Genomic DNA, 19,716 nt, shown 5'->3' with positions numbered 1-19,716 from the left:
GCTTTACCCCTCAAGAGTCATGTGATCTTGAGCTGATTTCCTTATTTCTGATGAAGAATGGCCCAGCTTCCTGACAGAACGAGTACTAGGTCAACTGGAAAAGGCATGTGAGAGGAACTGGCATGTCTAATGGGCTTTACATATGGTTGGCAACATAACCCTCTGGCAGAAAAGCGTTCAAAATGAGACTCTATGGAAACGAGGTTAGGCACACCCCCCCAGGATCACAAGTTGGTCCACAGAGGCTGGAAAAGAACCTCGGCCCTCCACTACCTATGAGACATGGGAAAGGTTAATTAGTAAGGTACCACAGTACCACCTAGTGGCTGGAACACCCCTGTCCTCCCTCTCCCCCAGGTGTTAAGGAAAGGCTATCATGTGACTCTGGTCACATATTTCACTGGCTGATTAGTCAGGGATGGAGACAAACCAAATACACCACTCTCTCTTTTAATATTAACATATACAAGCAGCAGAGCGAGCCAACTGCTCTCTGCTGTTCCCTGAGGGAAAGCCGGAGCACAAAGCTGTTCCTCTGGCCTTCCTCCAACTGCAGGGCCTGCTTAGCTCCTCCCTCGGCAGAAGCTTTGTTTCAGCCCCACTTCCCACATCCCAACTCCACAGTCAGGATGGGAGGCACATGGTTGCTAGCAGGGGAAAGAATACTGTAGTTCCAGCCTCTGCTCCTTTCAGTCTCAACCTGGATGGTGGTCACTCATCCCTCTGCAGCTAGTTCCTCACTTGTCTCAGCCCAGGAGCCAGGAGGTCACTCAATCACACCCAAAGGAGCAGGCAGTGTGACTTCAGTCATCTTCAGATGACTCCTCTTCTGCCTCTTTTAGCCACTGGATGAACCTCTGCAGCTGTAAGGAAGCAGAGGAGAGATCGGCTGGGGGAGGTGCACATAACTGTCCTGCTCCCCTCGGCAGATAAACAGCTCTAACAACCAGAGCCCCAGAAACCAACCACCCTAGAGTCTAGGGGCCAGGACCTGGGAATGAGATAACCATCTTGGCGAGAGGAGGGCAGCCTGACACACCTGTTGATTCTTGCGCAACTGCCGGCCCTTGTCAGTTGTATCTCTTTGGCTGAACCAGCTCAGAATTGTTTCCTCAGCCAGGATCTCCAGCTGGTAAAAAGCCATCAGTACCTGCAAAAGGCCAATAAAGGGGACCTCAAGGGCCTTGGAGAGTCCAGCAGGATATTCTACCAGGCCCTCAGATCCCTCTATGCACTGAGTAGCCTCCTCCAAAACGGACAAGAGTGAGCTGTTTGCTCTGCTCCTGGGGCAGGTCTAACTTCTGGAACTATTGCTGGGGAGAGCTTTGCACATTTTCAGACCACCCCCCAGATGGCTACCTTACTAGCCCGGCTCCAAGCTGTACTATTCCAGCAATAAGCATATTGGGAGTGGATGGTCCATACTGGATTCACATTAGCTTCTATTTTATGTCTCCCAAGGGGGTCAGAAACCCTCGTTTGAAAGCAAGTGCAGAAGAATGGGGCTTGAGGTCGTATTCACCTTGGCCATGGAAATACCAAGAGCTTCATGCTCTAGGAAGAAGTCCTCAATGGCTGCTAACGCTTCCAAATGGTCGGCTGCACGCTTTATGTAGTTCCTAAAAACAGGGCTCCAGGCCTTGAGCAGCTATGGAAGAAAGAAGGGAGCTGCAATATATTCCTGAGCATTCACCCATACATGGACATCCAAGCAAATCCATATTAATGACATGGGTGGACAAGAGGGAGATGATACAGGTTCTGTGGAATTATGTCAGAGGGACTTGGGAGTTGTTGACAGGGTTTGGGAAAAAGAGATTCCTTAGGGAAGGTGAGAGGGGATCAGATGCTATAGGCTGCCTCAAAATACCTATTCCCACCCCAGAGGCTGATCTTGTGTTGGGTCAAATTGCTGCCATAGAGTCTGAATGTCCAGGTCCATTCTGAGTATACCTTTGTGGGCCTAGGATGGTATGAGTCCTGGCGTCTCAAAGGCCAGTCAGTATTGAAGTCAACCTGACCCCTCTGAACCAGCCAAGGCTGCTCTAGAGCCCAGCCAGCTTCCAGAGGCAAGGAGAAAGGAACCAGAAGTGACATACACCCAATACAACAAGACAGTCTACTCCTGATTTCCTTTGCCTGTACCCAAACCCTTGTACTCAGCTCCAATCTTTGCTCACAGGAAGCAGCAGGGCACAGTAGCGGCTTGAGTCAAGCGGGAAATCCATCTGTTGCAGGGGGAACTCCAGGACCACGTGGCTCAGTACCTGCATCACCTCCTTTAGACTTATGTTATACGCATACCTGTGGGGAGACTGGGGTGACACCAGGGCCTTCACTGGCCTTTCAGCAGGCTTAGAACTATGACTTTGATAGACATTGGAGAGGAATTTGGATGGAACAATACGGAAGGGGAGGGTTTAGGAAGGAGGAAGTCTATGCTGAGGCTAGAATTTAATAATGCTCTCCTTGCTCCAAATACTACTGGTCTTTCCATTTGGGATGTCAAAGGAATAGGTTCCTATTTGGAGACAAAACACTTACGAGAAAGCCTCTACCTTCCTGGGATCACCCCGAGGAGAACAGGGAGGGGCTGCTCTTACTTGAGAGAGTTGATTTCCAGGACCAGATTGTCACAAGAAATGTTCTCCTCTTTGCCCCGCTGTAGTGTTCCTAAAACTTCATTCTGGAACACTGAAATCAAAGCAAGAATAAGTTCATGGGCCAACATCATTCAGAATGGTCTAAGTCATCTAGTCTTGACTTGATACCAAACCCTTTCTGAGGAACATAAGCCTCTGGCTAGTTGATCCAGGCAGAGAATAAACTGGTCCAGTGCATTTGTCCCCTGGCCACTCACCTTTGATGTCATCCATCTGAGGGGAGCCTCCCCGGCTGTCCGGCTCCTCAGAATCCATACTTTGCTCACTTTCACTTTCACTCTCTTCTTCCATGTTGATCTTGAGTCCTGAGAAGCCATAATGGGTGAGGAAAAAGAAAAAAAGAGTCATTGACAGCAATATACCTGCCCTGTCTGCATGAATAAAGGAGTGAATAAGTAATGTGACTCTGAAGTATTCATTATCCTTCAAAATATTCCGATTCAGGAGGAGAAGGGCAGGCATCAGGCCTAGCTCACCCCACAGATTCTGCTGCAGTTCCTCCTCTTCCTCCACATTCATGCCTGCAGCTTTCCAGAGGTAGCCCTTGCCAGCAGCTCCTACTTCTGCTGGATTGTAACCTGGAAAAGGCAATGATCTATAGAGAGGGCCCGGCGGAAGCACCAATCCCTCCAGGAGGAAACACTGGTTCTTCTATGAGGCAGCGAGACACACAGATGCCCCACAGCTGTCGAGTCTCACACCTTTCATCTTCACTTTGTCCTTTTCTTGGTCAGCCCCAGAGTCATCACTGAACTCGCCATCATCTTCATCTTCCTCTGCATCTGGAGCATGCAAAGAGATCACCGAGCCCTCAGGCAGCGTGATGTTTGGGCCCACGACCACCTAGGGGAAAAAAACACAGAACCATTAGGGTGTGGAGGAAAAGTGCATCCTGATAATGAGACCAACTTTTTTTTTTTTTTTAACTAAGGCTAGACGGCAAATGAAACCACTGGATTTGTTCTCTCAACTCAGACAGGATTATGGGTGGAAATAATGCCCCTTCTGGCTCAGTGTGACTGCCATGCAATTCAGGGCCTGTGCACGGTATAGATCAGGTCTCACCTGGGAAGTGAGGACACAGCGTGGTTTCAGTGTCACTCGTTCCTTGACCTCAGCATTGTCACAAAGCAGAGACTGATGGATCTGTGCTCCAGCCGCCACTCGAACACCCTGCCACAGGTAGGTCTGGTCCAGTACCACGTTATCACCTGGCTCAGGATGGGAAGACCTCTGGGTCACTAAGGGTTCCAACCGCAGAGCAGAGCCCTTCATAGAGGACAGGGCTGACTGACACCAGCACAGCTCCCACCTAGCTCTCATTCCCCATCCCGCAAGTCACCAGAAACACCCACTCACCCCCTAAGCCCAGGCCTGAGAAGAGAAGATACTTCACCAAGTTTACAACAATTATAGACTACACACAGGGCTTAAGAACCCGAGAATCTTCAGGATTTCTGGGGACCCTCTGAACTCAAAAACCTTATTAGAATCATATCCACGTCTATAAGCAGAACCAAATAATTTTACCTCTTCTGGTACATTTTAGAAACCAAGTCTTTTGTTTCTTTCGAGACACGGTCTCACTCTGTCACCCAGGCTGGAGTGCAGTAGTATGATCATGACTCACTGCACCCTCGACCTCTGGGCTCAGGTAATCCTCCTGCCTCAGCCTCCCGAATAGCTGAGATTACAGGCACGTGCCATCACGCCCGGCTAATTTTTGTATCATTTGTAGAGAAGGGGTGTCGCCATGTTGCCCAGGCTGGTCTTGAACTCCTGGGCTCAAGCGATCCTCCCACCATGGCTTCCCAATGTGCTGGGATTACAAGCATGAGCCACCACGCTCAGCCCCTACAATCCGAGCCTTACTGTTGTTCTTGGAAAGGGGCAGTACTATTAGAAGCATCACATTCCTGCAACCAAAATGAGTTACCAAGAGGCCAACCAGGCAGTTATGGTAGACTCAAAAGAACACTGGACTTACAATCAGAATACCCAGATTCAGATCCCACCATTATTACCAATGACCTTGGGCAAGAAAATCTTGTTGAGCCTGTTTATTTGTAAATTATGAGGATTAAATGAAACAATGTATATAAAAGCCCTTTGTAAACTGTAATGCGCTAAATAGATGTTGTTACTGCATGTTAATTATCTACTTGCTCCTGAATGTGACTACAGCGTACCCTGGAATGTGAAGAGTCATCCAATGAGAGGCTCACAGGCCACAAATTAAGGTATCGCTGTTTTCAAATCGCTGTTTCCTCCTTTCCTGAGGTAGCCACTCTAGTTCCTTATTCCCAGGGACTGTCCCTTGTGTAGCCATCCCTTGTGTTTCTGGAGACATGGCGCCCCCAGGTTCCTGTTCCTAGGATAGTTGGCTTGATTCCCCACCTGTGCTCACCAATGTGGCAGCCGGGGCCAATGACACTGTTGGTGATAAAGCAATTGCTGCCAATGACAGTGCCAGAGCCCAGGAGCACATTTTCCTCTAGGATGCTGCCATGGCCCAAGCTGACCTCAGGCCCTCGGTAGATGTTGTGCCGGGAATGAGTGCAGCTCTGGGTGGTGCTGTCAGTGAAGTTCGCCTCTGGGGTGAGAGGGTAGGCCCATCGGCGGATGACGTCAGCACAGACAGCTGAGTACATGTGTAGGTTGGAGACACGGGCACCATATTCCTTAGCTGTTACGTGCATGTGGATCTGGTTCCCTAGGATCTGAATGAGAAGGAAAGGGAGGTCACCTAAGCAAGAAAGACAGGAAGAATGCCCCCAAGTACAACTTTTCTAATCCTTGTAAGTTCCCCTCTGCCTCTCACTGCCACAAAGAAGAGTCTTTGTGTACTGTTCCTCCTGCCCCCTGCTTTTCCTCCCTCCTAAGCCTCAATAAAATACAAAAAAGGATCAAAAGTTACCAGCATGAGATACAATCATAGCCTTCTCCTCTCTCCTAAAAACGCATTGGAAGACTTTTCTCACCTCCTCATTCACTAAGAGACCTCGCACAAAGTCATCTCGAGTTTGGTAGTCAAAGTTGTCTGTAAAGAGTTGCGCCACCTGTGGAAGGGAAGTGGAGTGGCCTAGAATTAAGTACTATTCTTTTTTTTTTTTTGAGATGAGTCTAGCTCTGTTGCCCAGGCTGGAGTGCAGTTGCATGATCTCGGCTCACTGCAAACTCCGCCTCCTGGGTTCAAGTGATTCTCGTGCCTCAGCCTCCCAAGTAGCTGGGATTACAAGCGTCCGCCACCATGCCCAGCTAATTTTTGTATTTTTTTTTTTTTTTGGTAGAGACAGGATTTCACTGTGTTGGCCAGGCTGGTCTTGAACTCCTGACCTCATGATCCACTCACCTTGGCCTCCCAAAGTGCTGGGATTACAAGCATGAGCCACTGTGCTTGGCCAGGATTAAGTACTATTCTCTAGGAGCACAGATAATCCCCCAGAGACCTGGCAAACCCTATGACAGCTGGACATGGACCAGAATTCCAAAGAGACTCCCAATGGGATACTGGAGACAAGATCTTTGCTTTACAATAGATTCTTAAAAAAAAAAAAAAGGCCAGGTGCAGTGGCTCACACCCGTAATGCCAGCACTTTGGAAGGCCGAGGCAGGCGGATCACCTGAGGTTGGGAGTTCGAGACCAGCCTGACCAACATGGTAAAACCTCATCTCTACTAAAAATACAAAAATTAGCTGGGCATGGTGGCACATGCCTGTAATCCCAGCTACTTGGGAGGCTGAGGCAGGAGAATTGCTTGAACCCGGGAGGCAGAGGTTGCGGTGAGCTGAGATCGCACCATTGCATCCAGCCTGCGCAACAAGAGCGAAACTCTGACTCAAAAAAAAAAAAAAAAAAAAAAGGCTGGGTGCGGTGGCTCACGCCTGTAATTGCAGCACTTTGGGAGGCCAAGGCGGGAGGATCACCTGAGGTCAGGAGTTAGAGACCAGCCTGGCCAATATGGTGAAACCCCATCTCTACTGAAAAATACAAAAAATAGCCGGGTGTGGTGGCGCGTACCTGTAGTCCCAGCTACTTGAGAGGCTAAGGCAGGAGAATCACTGGAACCCAGGAGATGGAGGCTGCAGTGAGCTGAGATCGTGCCACTGCACTCCAGCCTGGGCGACAGAGCGAGGCTCCGTCTCAAAACAACAATAACAACAACAACAACAAAAAACTGTGGTGGCTCATGCCTGTAATCCCAGCATTTGGAAGGCCGAGGTGGTCAGATTGCTTGAGCTCAGGAGTTCGTGACCAGGCCGGACAACATGGCAAAACCCCGTCTCTACAAAAAAGTACAAAAATTAGTGGTAGTGCATGCCTATGGTTCCATCTACTCAGGAGGCTGAGGCAGGAGGTTCCCTTGAACCCGGGAGGTTGAAGCTGCAGTGAGCAGTCATGGTGCCACTGTGCTCCAGCCTGGGCCACAGAGTGAGACCCTGTTTCAAAAAATATAGATAAATAAAAATGAAAATAAGGCCAGGTGTGGTGGCTCATGCCTGTAATCCCAGCACTTTGGGAGGCTGAGACAGGTAGATCACTTGAGACCAGGAGTTCGAGACCAGCCTGGCCAAAATGGTGAAACCCCATCTCTACTAAAAATACAAAAATTAGCCAGGCATGGTGGTGTGTGCCTGTAATCCCAGCTACTCAGGAGGCTGAGGCAGGAGAATCACTTGAACCTAGAAGGCAGAGTTTGCAGTGAGCTGGGTTCACACCACTGTACTCCAGCCTGGGCAACAGAGCGAGACTCTGTCTCAAAAAATAAAAATAAAAATAATGAAAATAAACAGGGAGAAGAAATATACCCTGGCCTTCTAAGGGGGCAATAACAGACCCACAGAGTTCTACTCTTTGGGTGTGCAGCCCCAGCCCTAAAGAGCTCACCTGAGGAGAACAGATGCTGATATGACAATCCAGTAAATCATATCGAACCTCCACTCCATCACTACTGCCCTGAAACAGGCTCTGTGGGGAGAAGTTACAAAGACTTTAATTTGTTTCTCCCACTGAAGCCTGTCACTTCCCCACCTCAAAGGACCCCAGATATCCACACACCAGAGGAAATGAAAAACGCCGGAGACCCTGGGTCTTCTGAAAATGGAGAACCCTGTTTGTGGTACTATCCACAGCCACTACCACATTGTCTTCGTGGCAACGAGTTGGGTGGCTGGGGGATGACTCCTTGAAGATCATCGTCATCACAGAAACATTTTTTTCTAGCTTCCGTCTCAACCTATAAAGGATAGGAGGGAGAGAACTGCAAAAAAGCAGTCTCAGGGCTCTGCTGGTCTTTAACCCTTGTTTCTGTCATTTTCCCATCCTGACCTGTGTTCCTCAAGGGCTCTGGTGATATTGATGTTTGAGATGACATCCCCATACACCAGAAGGAAGTCAGAGCGCACCAAGGCCTTGGCATCAACATCACGGAGGACATCTCCCAGTGATCGATAGAGCTCTGATGTAATTATTCGAACCACATTGAGAGATGTAGGGCGGCACCACTTGGACTTCCTAAAGGAAGGGAGGTTAGGGAATGAGTGTATCAAGCATAAAGATCATTTGAGCCTTCCCTATTTTTCCACCCCCATTCAGCATTCACAGTCCTTCTCGATGGCTTTTTTGGGTTCTTGCCAGTGTCTTCAACTTCAAAGAGAATTATGAACTATAATGAATGCTTTCAGCATCCTGTGTCACCAGTCTTGTTTTATGGGTTAGGAAACATGGTTATTTCCTCTCCATACCTTGACCCCTTGTCCCTAAACATCAATTTGAACTCAAAATCCTGCTGAAGCCTAGGGTACACAAAGTAGCCCGGGAACACACTTCATGTCAGCTTTCCCCTTCTGCAATCCATATAACATTTAGGAACTGTCTGATGGAGACCATGCTAATGTCCTAGTCTTTATATCCTGGACTTCCATAAGCAATGCGATTCCCTAGTTTTCAAGATTTCAACAAACATGTAAGTGCTCACTATATGCTTGGGACTGAGCTAGGCAGTGGGAATACAAAGATGACAAGGAGCTCATTTATATCCTTGAAGGTGAGAACAAACAAGATTTAGAAACTCAGTGGGCAAACAAAGATGTTATCGTTGTAACTTCCATACTGAGGCCATTAAATAAAAGCAAAGTCCACTGAGACCAAACTTTATAATGAGATTCAGAAAAAACCCAAGTTTATTCTTTAATCTTTGTCACAGAAAACCCAAGACAGACAGATACAAAGTTTCAGCTGCTCACCTCCTGATAAGCCTAGAAAATACCCTTAGAACTTACAATGACATCTAAGTAGACACATTTTTCCCCTCTCACATTTCCCCTTAGTTACATTCATCCTGAAAAAAACTGGAAAAAGATGGCGAAACATGGAAAGAAAAGTTGCAGGGCCTTACAGTAAATGTTCTTTGATTTGAGCAGCTTTCCAGCAACAAAAGACAAATGTTTCCTGTACACCCGTGGCAGTCAGGAATTCCAGAGTGTAGTCGATTAATGCCACGTTGGCCAGGGGCAAGAGGACCTGAAGGACACAAGATGAAAAAAAACTTGAGGTCTCCAATCCCTTTGGGTACCCCACTGCAACAATTTTCACTCCTCTATTAGTGTTTCCAAACAGTGTAATTTTGCTGTATCTTTCCAATTCAAAGATAAACAGGTTCCTGCCTTTGATGTTCATGCGATGCTCTAAGCCTGAGTCTGAGACGTTGCAATTTGGGGATGGTAAGTACAGAATCTATGTGCCTTGTATCAGACACAGAGCTGTGACAGAAGGGCAGTTCACTGCTGGCAAAGGATAATACTGGAAATCAATTATATTTCCATAAATTTAAGCACTGCTAAGGCCTTCTTCCCCATAAGATTTCCTTCCTTGATCCCTAAGTGTCAGAGTTTAGCCATCTCCCGTCACTTTTCAAAAATAAACAGCCATTAGGCTTTTTCGAGGGAATTAGAGAGGATTTTCCTTAAATCCAATGCAGCTCCCTCTCTCTGAACTGACTGCTGAACGACCCAGCTGAGTCCAATACCCCATTGTCTAGACAACTCGGGGGATGATGGCAATCAACCACTGAACCCATTTTGTCCTTTCGACAGATAGCACCGGCTATCATTAGAACCCGGAAGGAAAAAAAAAGTACACTGCCCGAGATCTACCCTGCTCTTTTTAAGGCATATTACCGCCCTTTCAGAGGCAAAAGGTCGTTTCTTTTCACCTAAGCAACCGTCATCTGCAAGGTTAAAAGCGGCGCAGCCTCTTCTAGGGGCACTGAATCCCCGCGTGAAGGCTTCTCTCAAGCGCTGTTTCTACATTTAGCTCTCTTCATTCCTTTCAAACCCAAGGTGGGCAGCATTACGAATGCCCGAATCTGCCGGCCACTAACTTGGTCAGCAGTCATCAGGGTTTAGACAGTCCCTCTGCCTCCGGTTTTAGGATAACAGCATAGACACAGGTCCTTCAAGGGCATGCTATAGTAGTTAGCCGAAAGGAGAACTTGCTCCAGCCCTGCCACCCTTCCTGCCCTCTGGCTGCTCGCGTGCGCGGCGCTCACCCGAGGCTGGTCCTTGGAGATGGGGAAGAAGCGGCGATCGAAGCTATCGGCCACCAGAACTGCTTGTAGGGGCGGCGGCGGTTCCTCCTCCGCCCCTCTGGCTCCCCCGCCACCGCTGCCTCCCGGCCCCGAGCCGCTGCGCTTGTTGGCCCGACTAATCACCACACCAGGCGGCGCCACTACAGTGGCCGCCATCTTCTTCTCTCACGGTCACCACTTCCGCAAGGAAGCTGACACCGCACGCAGTAGGGGACAAAAAGGATCCAGCACTTGAAATGCGATGGACTAATTAACGAAGGGAAGGAGACGAGGAGGGAGCAGTGCGCATGCGTCTTCCCCGGGAGCCCACAGGGGTCTGAGGTTGATCCCAGAGGCGCGAGGAGTGGGGACGGGTCGCGGTTGTCCCAGCCCCTGGAGGCGCAGGGTAGGGGTGGGGTCCCATAGATGTCAGACTCGGTCTGCAAGTATCGTCGGCCTTCATTTGTAGGTGAACAAGCCGAGATTATTGCGGCGTGATAGGACTTGTGGTCGCCACGAAGGGGCCAGCTCCATCCGGAATCTGTAATCGTCCAGCAGTTTCCCCGCCCCGCGCACAGTGAAATATGTAGCCCTCCGTATTCATTCCAGAAACTTATGGGAACCCAGCGCCTTGGGGAGATAGAACCGAGCCAGATGTTCCCCCGCGGCGAGGAACTCAGAACCTGCATAAATAGAGAAGGTGGCATATAGTAGGGAGACCAGTTAATTCCATTGAGCGCTGATTTTGGGCCAGGCACGATACAAACATTATCTCTGCAAAACATCTTATTCATTCGTTCAGCAAACGTTTCTTGAACTCTCAGAAGGACGAAGGAAGTTTATCCAGCTAGTAAGTGGAAGAACTGGTATTGGAACCCGATCTGTCTGACTGCAGAATTCCACAATCTTGCTGCCAACTTATGTGGGGATAACAATGACTATTTTATGTCATCTATTCATTCTTCCAGCCTATCAGCCTCCTGTGTCTTAAGCAGAGTGGAGACGGGGGTGGATCCAGGCACACCAGTAAGTTGTACTGGAGTTAAGCAGTAAGCTTTCTGGGCAGAGGAAAGTGCGGGCGTAAAGGTCCAAGGCTTGAAAGGGCGCAGCAGCACCTTTTTCTCTTTGGGGAAAGAAGCGGTGGCTGCGGGGAATAAACCAACTCTGCAGAGGGGCGGGGCCGTGGGAAAGCGGTGGAACGGGGCAGGAAGACTGGGCGTCATTTGGGAGGCAAGGAGCTTTTCTGTAAGGCATAGCGCCCTTTCTGCATGGGACCTGTCCAGGTTCCACGCCACAGGCTTCTGCAGTTCCTGCAAACTGTTCCCATCCCGCCCCGCGTTGCACGTCGGGATTTGGAGTTCGCGATGCTGAGAGTTGTTTCCACGTGGCGATTCCGACTTGACCCGTCGTGCTCCGGCGTCCGCCTAGGGGGACCGAGGAGTCTGTCATTTCTTGCCTTGTTAGGGTGCGGAACGAAAACCGTTTGATTTGTCCTAGAAAAGGAAAGGCTGAAGGCAACTAAGTAAAAGTTTTCCATTAAATGAATGCACGTTGTAGAAAAGGAGTGTTCAGTTGCCCTACAAATCCAGAGGTAGAAATGGGGGAGGGGGGAAGGAATTAAATAGGACACACACACACACACAAACACACACACACACTCTTGGGGGGGGTGTTTGGGTATGGAAAGTAGGTCCGATTGCAGAATTTATTTTAAATGATTCCCGCAACCTTGGGAAGTTGGGAAGTGGTGAATCCGCTGCCGAAAGGCATTTGTGTTTATAGTAAATCCAGGTCTTAAAATTCTGTAGACTGGTAGCTATATGGATATGCTTTTAATAGACGAGTTTCAGGAAGACTCTCTCAAACTGTTTTTTGTTGTTGTTGTTTAAAAACTTACTTGAAATATATTGGAAACCACATATACATAATCTCTTACACACACTACATAAAGAAGTAAAAATTCCTTTCCCTACTTCTTTCATCCTATCCAATTTGTAGAGTCATAACCATTCTTAATAATTTGATGGGTATTCATTTCTTCCCTAAATTTATATATCTAGAACTAGAGCTAGAGTGTGTGCCTACACACACACACACACACACACACCCCCATACATATATATTCAAACATAATATGTGTATATCCACATGTATTCAAACGCAGAATTATGTTTAGATAATTATGGTTATATGCTGGTATGCCAGAGCCAGACTGCCTGGCTTCGGTTCCAGGCCCTAGTTGGATAGCTTTGGGCTACTCAGCCTCTCTATGCCTGGACTTCTTCATCTTTGAAACGGGATAATAATAATACTTATCCCATAAAGTTCTTGTGAGAATTAAATGAAATAATATATGAAAAGCCCTTAGAACAGGCATTGACACATTGTGAAGGTAATGTATTAGCTATTTTGATGATTATGCATTTTGTCTGCAACTTGATTTTTATTTAACATATGAGGGAAAGTAGACAAACATAGCCATTTTCAATGATTCCATAATATTCCATAGCACGAGTATACCATTGTTTATCCAACCATTTCTCTCTTGAGAAACATTGCAGATTTTTTTTGCAGTTTCTACGATTACAAATAATGCTGCAATAAATATCTTTCTACATATAGTCTTTATAAATTTGCATTTATTTCTTAGAATTTATTATTGAATTAGAATAACTGGTTCAAATTGGATGCAATTCCCATGGCAGAGGGTACATTGTTTAACTCACTGGCAAGCCTGATGAGGCACTGGTGGAACTCATGGAGATGCTGCTTAATTGCTCTCCCTGGACAATGTGTCATTTTGCACTTACACCAGCAATGCATGAGAGCGCCTGTTTCCCCATAGCCTCACCAACAGAGTATTTTGTCAATAGTTTGGAGTTTCTGCCAATCTATAAAGGAAAATAAGTGTAGTTTTAATTTGCATTTATCTATTTCAGTGAGGTTGAACATTTTTTCATATATTTGGTCAACTGCCAGTTCTGGTTCTTTTTCTTTTTTTTTTTTTTTTTCTTTTTGAGACAGAGTCTCACTCTGTCGCCCAGGCTGGAGTGTAGTGGCACGATCTTGGCTCACTGCAACCTCCGCCTCCGGAGTTTAAGCGATTTTCCTACCTAGGCCCCCCTGAGTAGCCGGGATTACAGGCTTACACCACCACAGCTGGCTGATTTTTGTATTTTTAATAAAGGTGGGGTTTCGCCATGTTGGCCTGGCTGGTCTCAAACTCCTGACTTCAGGTGATCCACCTGCCTTGGCCTCTCAAACTGCTAGGATTACAGGTGTGAGCCACCGCACCCAGCCTCTTTTTCTTTTCTTTTTTTTCTTTTTGTTTAGAAACAGGGTTGTGCTCTGTTGCCCAGGCTGGAGTACAGTAGCACAATCATAGCTCACTGCAGCCTCAAACTCCTGGGCTCAAGCAGTCCTTCTTCCTGAGCCTCCAGAGTAGCTGGGACAACAGGCACCTGCCACCACACCTAAGTTTTGTAGTTTTTGTAGAAATGGGGTCTTTCTGTGTTGCTCAGGCTAGTTCTGGTTCTTTCTCTGAATTTAGATTTCAAAATGAGTCTTGAATATGAAATCAGTTTAGAATATAAGCTCTGTGGGCTTTCTGTTTATTTTATTCACTACTATAGCCCAGGTATCTAGAAGAGTAACTGGCACATGGCAGATGCTCACTAAATATTTGTTGAATGAATGACTGGTTGTTGCTAGTCAGTAACTGAGTATGTGATCAACTGTAGACAAACAAAAGTAATTCCTGACTCTCCCAAGGCTGAGGCTGTTTTTAAAAGATTATGGTAAAAATACAACAAAACATAAAAGTTATCATCTTAACAATTTTTTAACCTTGGCATGGAAAATTGATAGAAGTTAGCCATTTTTAAGTATACAATTCTGTAGTGTTACTTATGTTCAAGTTGTTGTGCTACCATCACCACCATCCACCCACAGAACTCTTTTCATTTTGTAAAACTGATACTCTGTACCCATTAAACATAATCCTCATTTCCCACTCAGCCCAGCTCCTGGCAACTACCATGCCACTTTCTGTCTCTATGAATTTGACTGCTCTAGGTCCCTCATATAAGAGGAATCACATAGTATTTATTTTTTTGTATGTGCCTTATTTCACTTAGCATAATGTCCTCAAGGTTCATCCATATTGTTGCATGTTTCAGAATTTCCTTCCTTTTAAAGGCTGAATGATAATCCATTGGCTGTAGATACCACATTTTATTTATCCATTTATCTGTCAATGGACACTTCGGTTGCTTCCCCCTTTTGCTATTGTGGATAATGCCACTACGAACGTGATCATACAAATATCTGTTCCAGTCCCTGTTTTCACTGAAATAAATGGAACTACTGTATCATATGGTAATTCCACATTTTTTTTTGAGAAATTGCCATACTTTTTTTCATTTTTCTTTTCTTTTTTTTTTTTTGTTTGTTTTTGAGATGGAGTCTCACTCTGTCACCCAGGCTGGAGTGCAGTGGCACGATCTCAGCTCACTACAACCTCTGCCTCCCAGGTTCAAGCAATTCTCCTGCCTCAGCTTCCCTAGAAGCTAGGATTACAGGTGCACACCACTGCGCCTGGCTAATTTTTGTATTTTTAGTAGAGACGGAGGTTTCACCGTTTTGGCCACAGTGGTCTCAAACTCCTGACCTCAGGTGATCCACCTGCCTTGGCTTCCCAAAGTGCTGGGATTACAGGCGTGAGCCACCGTGCCTGGCCCCCATTGTTTGAGACAAGGTCTTGCTCTGTCGCCTAGTCTGGAGTGCAGTGGCGCAATCATGGCTCACTGTAGCCTCAAACTCGTGGGCTCAAGTGATCCTCCTGCCTCAGCCTCCCATAGTGCTGGGATTACAGGCATGAGTCACCACACTCAGCTGCCATATATATATTTTTTACAGCAGATGCACCATTTTACATTCCCACCCACAGTGGAACAAGGGTTTCAATTTCTTCACATCCTTAGTAACACTTCTATTTTTCTTTTTCTTTTTTTTTTTTTTCTTTTGAGACGGAGTCTTGTTCTGTTGCCCAGGCTGGAGTGCAATGGTGTGATCTTGGCTCACTGCAACCTCTGCCTCCCAGGTTCAAGCAATACTCCCTCCTCAGCCTCCCGAGTAGCTGAGATTACAGGCACGTGCCACCATGCCCAGCCAATTTTTCTATTTTTAGTAGAGGCAGGGTTTCACCATGTTGGCCAGGCTGGTCTCAAACTCCTAACCTCAAGTGATCTGCCCGCCTCGGCCTCCCAAAGTGCTGAGATTACAGGCATGAGCCACTGCACCTGGCCTGTTTTCTTCTAACTTTAGGTGGCACTTTTCCCCTTCCAAAATTCTACTTATAAATATATTAAAATAATGGTAGGATATGTCCCCTTCAGGGCACCCTTGATATGTATACAAGAGCTGGTCTTTTCTAGGCACTGCTAAAGAGCCAGGGCTCTGGTGACAGGAAGCATTAAACTGGTGGAGCACCTTGAGGGTAAGTCTTGGGGCCTTTTGTGCTTCTCAGCTGGGCTCACTTGTTGCTTAGTGGACCGAGCTTGTTCACTGCTGTGAGTATCGTTTATTTTTCTAGTTACTTTGGGTCTGCAGTAGTAGTTAAGAGTTCTAAATATACTACAGGATAGCTGAGGTCCGTGTCCTAGGTTGCTAGAAAATGACAGAAGAAATACAGTTCTGGACCGGACACGTGGCTCACGCCTGTAATCCCAGCACTTTGGGAGGCCGAGGCGGGTGGATTACCTGAGGTCAGGAGTTCGAGACCAGCCTGGCCAACATGGCAAAGCCCCATCTCTGCTAAAAAAGAAAAAAAATACCAAAAAAAAAAAAAAAAATTAGCCAGGGATGGTGGTGTGCACCTGTAATTCCAGCTACTTGGAAGGCTGAGGCAGGAGAATCGCTTGAACCTGGGAGGCGGAGGTTGCAGTGAGCTGATATCACGCCACTATACTCCAGCCTGGGTGACAGAGCGAGACTCTGTCTCAAACAAAAACAAACAAACAAACAAACAAACAAAAAACTGAGTTCTTCCCTGTTTTTGTTAGGACGTCCAGAGATATACCCAGTCTCCAGGGTATAACAATTCTTTTTGTCTTCTAGGCTGAGGTTTGAGGGAAAAAAATGTCCGTTAACTTTTATCCATAGTTGAGTTGAAACAGGTTGGGATTTTTCAAAAGAGACTTTACTCAAAATCCTAAGGGAAGGGAAGGGAGAAAAAATGAAAATAAAGTCGTTAACAATAAATACACTACTTTGGCTGGGCCCTGCCTCATGAGAGGCTAGAGTGGCTCGTGGAGTTTGGCAACACCGCCCCCTAGAGGTAATTGCTGTGCTGCGCTCCAACCTCCCCAACAATTGTTAGACTCTTCAGATCCCTGTTGATACAGAGCATTCCAGGATTGTGAAGTGGGAGTCAGCCACATCCATGATGTTCATGGAGCCTAGAAGAGCCCTGTGGAAACAAATTTTACCTGGTTACACTGAGATCCAGACATGCACAGACCAGCCCTGTTGAAGAGAGCTTGAGCTTCCTGAATGGGGCTGGAATGGAGAGAGACAGTGAAGTTCCTGAGACAGTATTGCCAGGAGAAAAAGGTGTGGCTGAATGGATCAGCCGAAACATCAGGGGCTTGAATCCAGAGGGAGGATGGCGTCTCGCTATGTTGCTCAGGCTAGTCTCAAACTCCTGGCCTTAAGCAATCCTCCTGCCTCAGCCTCCAAAAGTGCTGGGATTGCCAGTGTGAGCATCTGCACCTAGCCAACAATCATTTATTGTATATTTCACAGTAGCTAGAAGAGAAGGGTTGTAATGTTCCCAACACAAAGAAAGATAGGGCCGGCCACGGTGGCTCACGCCTGTAATCCCAACACTTTGGGAGGCCGAGGCAGGTGGATCACCTGAAGTCAGGAGTTCGAGACCAGCCTGGCCAGCATGGTGAAACCCCATCTCTACTAAAAATAGCAATTGAAAGTCCTGCCTCCTGGGCTGAAGGAAGCTGCTCAGTTCCTGGCCCTCTCGAATGAATGGTCACCAGAGATAAGGGTCACCTAGTGCCAAGAGTTCCTCTGTGGAAACTCCTTTCTAAACAGTTGACCAAGAGAAATAGCCAGTTTCCCCAATGCCTGGGCAGGAAGGAGTCCCTTAGTTTGGTGGGTCACAGGTTAGCAACACTGTAGCACTTATTGTTGGCAAAACACCAAAGACAGCAACAACAGAAAATTAGAAACAGCCAGAGAGAAAATATATACAGTATTACCTAAAAGGGAACAAAAATAAGATTGACTTCACTACAGCAAAAATGGAAGCCAGGAGAAAATGACATAACATCTTCAAGGCATTGAGATCAAATAATGTCAGCGTAGAATTGTCTTCCCAGAAAAATTATCTTTCTTTTTTTTAAATTTATTTTTAGACTGGGCATGGTGGCTCACGCCTGTAATCGCAGCACTTCGGGAGGCTGAGGCAGGTGGATCACCTGAGGTCAGGAGTTCGAGACCAGCCTGGGCAACATGGCAAAACCCCATCTCTACTAAAAATACAAAAATTAGACGGGTACGGTGGCATGCGCCTGTAATCTCTGCTACTCGGGAGGCTGAGGTAGGTGAATCACTTGAACCCACAAGGCGGAGTTTGCAGTGACCCGAGATGGTGCCACTGCATTCCAGCCTGGGCAACAAAGCAAGACTCCATCTCAAAAAAAAAATTTATTAAAAAAAAAATTATTTCTTTTTTGATAGAGGCAAGGTCTCCCTATGTTGCCCAGGCTGGTGTTGAGCTCCCGGGTCAAGTGATCCTCCCACCTTGGTTTCTCAAAGTGCTGGGATTACAGGCATGAGCCATCATGACCAGCTGAAAAATTGTATTTCAAGAACAAGGGTAAAATAAATACATTTTCAGATAAACAAAAATAGACAACTGATCATCAAAAGACCTTTACTGAGATCCCGACATACACAGACCAGCCCTCTTGAAGACAGCTTGAGCTTCCTGAATGGGCCTCCCAAAGTGCTGAGATCACAGGCGTGAGCCACTGCAGCCGGCCCTATCTTTCTTTATGTTGGGAACATTACAACCCTTCTCTTCTAGCTACTGTGAAATATACAATAAATGATTGTTGTCTAGGTGCAGATGCTCACACCTGCAATCCCAGCACTTTTGGAGGCTGAGGCAGGAGGATTGCTTAAGGCCAGCAATCCTGGCCTTAAGATGATTGAGGAGAAGCTGATTAAGTGGAACAAAAATACGGTTAGATAGAAAGAATATGTTCTTGTATTTGATAGTACAGTAGGGAAATTATAGCTAATAATTTTACTATTTATTTATTTATTTATTTATTTATTTTTTAGACACAGAGTCTGGCTCCACTACCCAGGCTGGAGTGCAGTGGCTTGATCATGGCTTACTGCAGCCTTGAATTTCTGGGCTCAAGCAATCTTTCTGCCTCAGCCTCCTGAGTAGTTAGGATTACAAGCATGTGCCACCATGCCCAGCCAATTTTTAAAATTTTTTTGTAGAGATGCGGTCTCGCCATGTTACTCAGGCTGGTCTCAAACTCCTGGCCTTAAGCAATCCTCTGCCTCAGCCTCCAAAAGTGCTGGGATTGCAGGTGTGAGCATCCGCACCTAGCCAACAATCATTTATTGTATATTTCACAGTAGCTAGAAGAGAAGGGTTGTAAGGTTCCCAACACAAAGAAAGATAGGGCCAGCCGCAGTGACTCACACCTGTAATTCCAGCATTTTGGGAGGCTGTGGCAGGTGGATCACGTAAAAATACAAAAAATTAGCCGGGTGCGGTGGCACATGCTGGTAATCCCAGCTACTCAGGAGGCTGAGGCAGGAGAATTGCTTGAACCTGGGAGGCGGAGGTTGCAGAGAGCCAAGGTCACGCCATTGCACTCCAGCCTGGAAGCCTGGACGATAGAGCGAGACTCCATCTCAAAAAAAATATGAATCAATGAATAATAAATAAGTGAATAAAAATTATATAAAATTAAAAATTCAGTAATACAGTCACATTTGCCACATTTCAAGTGCCTAATAACCATGTGTGGCTAGTGGCTACTATATTGGACAATGCAGATGTAGAATATTTCCACTATTGCAGAAGGTTCTATTAACAGCACTGTTCAAAGATGTACCTCAAGCCGAAGGAGAAAAATTCCAGAACAAAGGTCTGAGATGCAAGGTGAAAGTTCTAGTAAATAAAATGCTAAGCATGTGAATAAATATAAACAAACATTGATGACATAAAATAATATTAATGTCTAAGTTGGGTGGCTAAAAGAAAATGCTAAACTACTTATACATGTTAAGTCAGACAGGAAGTTATTAGAGTTAAAAACATTCTAAGATCTTTTTTATTATTCACATAAAGTCTGGGCCAAGAAATAAAATTCAGCAATAAATTGTTTACAAGCAATACACTTGAAACATAAGGACTCAGGCTGGGCTCGGTGGCTCACCAC

General features: G+C 46.4%; 1 protein-coding gene and 1 long non-coding RNA gene across 2 annotated transcripts; one reads left to right on the top strand and one right to left on the bottom strand.

Moving 5' to 3' along the window:
• Nucleotides 1-434: 434 nt before the first annotated feature.
• EIF2B5 (eukaryotic translation initiation factor 2B subunit epsilon) lies at nucleotides 435-10,802 on the bottom strand. Its single transcript, XM_054481113.2, has 16 exons — nucleotides 10,214-10,802; nucleotides 9,062-9,186; nucleotides 7,993-8,178; nucleotides 7,723-7,900; nucleotides 7,552-7,632; nucleotides 5,645-5,722; nucleotides 5,071-5,383; nucleotides 3,729-3,874; nucleotides 3,365-3,506; nucleotides 3,140-3,241; nucleotides 2,861-2,968; nucleotides 2,604-2,694; nucleotides 2,181-2,304; nucleotides 1,523-1,648; nucleotides 1,040-1,150; nucleotides 435-863 (listed from the first exon to the last, which is right to left on the bottom strand). Exons 1-16 carry the CDS (start codon nucleotides 10,406-10,408, stop codon nucleotides 804-806), a joined length of 2,166 nt encoding a protein of 721 aa, XP_054337088.1. The 5' UTR covers nucleotides 10,409-10,802; the 3' UTR covers nucleotides 435-803.
• Nucleotides 10,533-12,850, top strand: LOC134739206 (uncharacterized). The gene is made up of 2 exons (XR_010125795.1): nucleotides 10,533-11,257; nucleotides 11,515-12,850. It is a non-coding gene; the product is annotated as an uncharacterized LOC134739206 (long non-coding RNA).
• The last annotated feature ends 6,866 nt before the right edge of the window (nucleotides 12,851-19,716 follow it).

The sequence above is a fragment of the Pongo pygmaeus genome, chromosome 2 (genome assembly GCF_028885625.2).
Source record: "Pongo pygmaeus isolate AG05252 chromosome 2, NHGRI_mPonPyg2-v2.0_pri, whole genome shotgun sequence".
In the NCBI taxonomy this organism is placed as follows: Eukaryota; Metazoa; Chordata; class Mammalia; order Primates; family Hominidae; genus Pongo; species Pongo pygmaeus.
Note: the sequence above shows the minus strand (reverse complement) of the source record. Positions and strands in the feature narration are given on the sequence as shown.

What these genes read in the sequence shown, in the direction of transcription:
- EIF2B5 (XM_054481113.2), bottom strand. Translation starts at nt 10,408, where the DNA reads ATGGCGGCCACTGTAGTGGCGCCGCCTGGTGTGGTGATTAGTCGGGCC. An exon ending in GGCGTTTTTCATTTCCTCTG is followed by an intron (nt 7,633 to 7,722) that starts GTGTGTGGATAT and finishes TTCTCCCCACAG; the next exon opens with AGCCTGTTTCAGGGCAGTAG. An exon ending in GGACAAAGTGAAGATGAAAG is followed by an intron (nt 3,242 to 3,364) that starts GTGTGAGACTCG and finishes TGCCTTTTCCAG; the next exon opens with GTTACAATCCAGCAGAAGTA.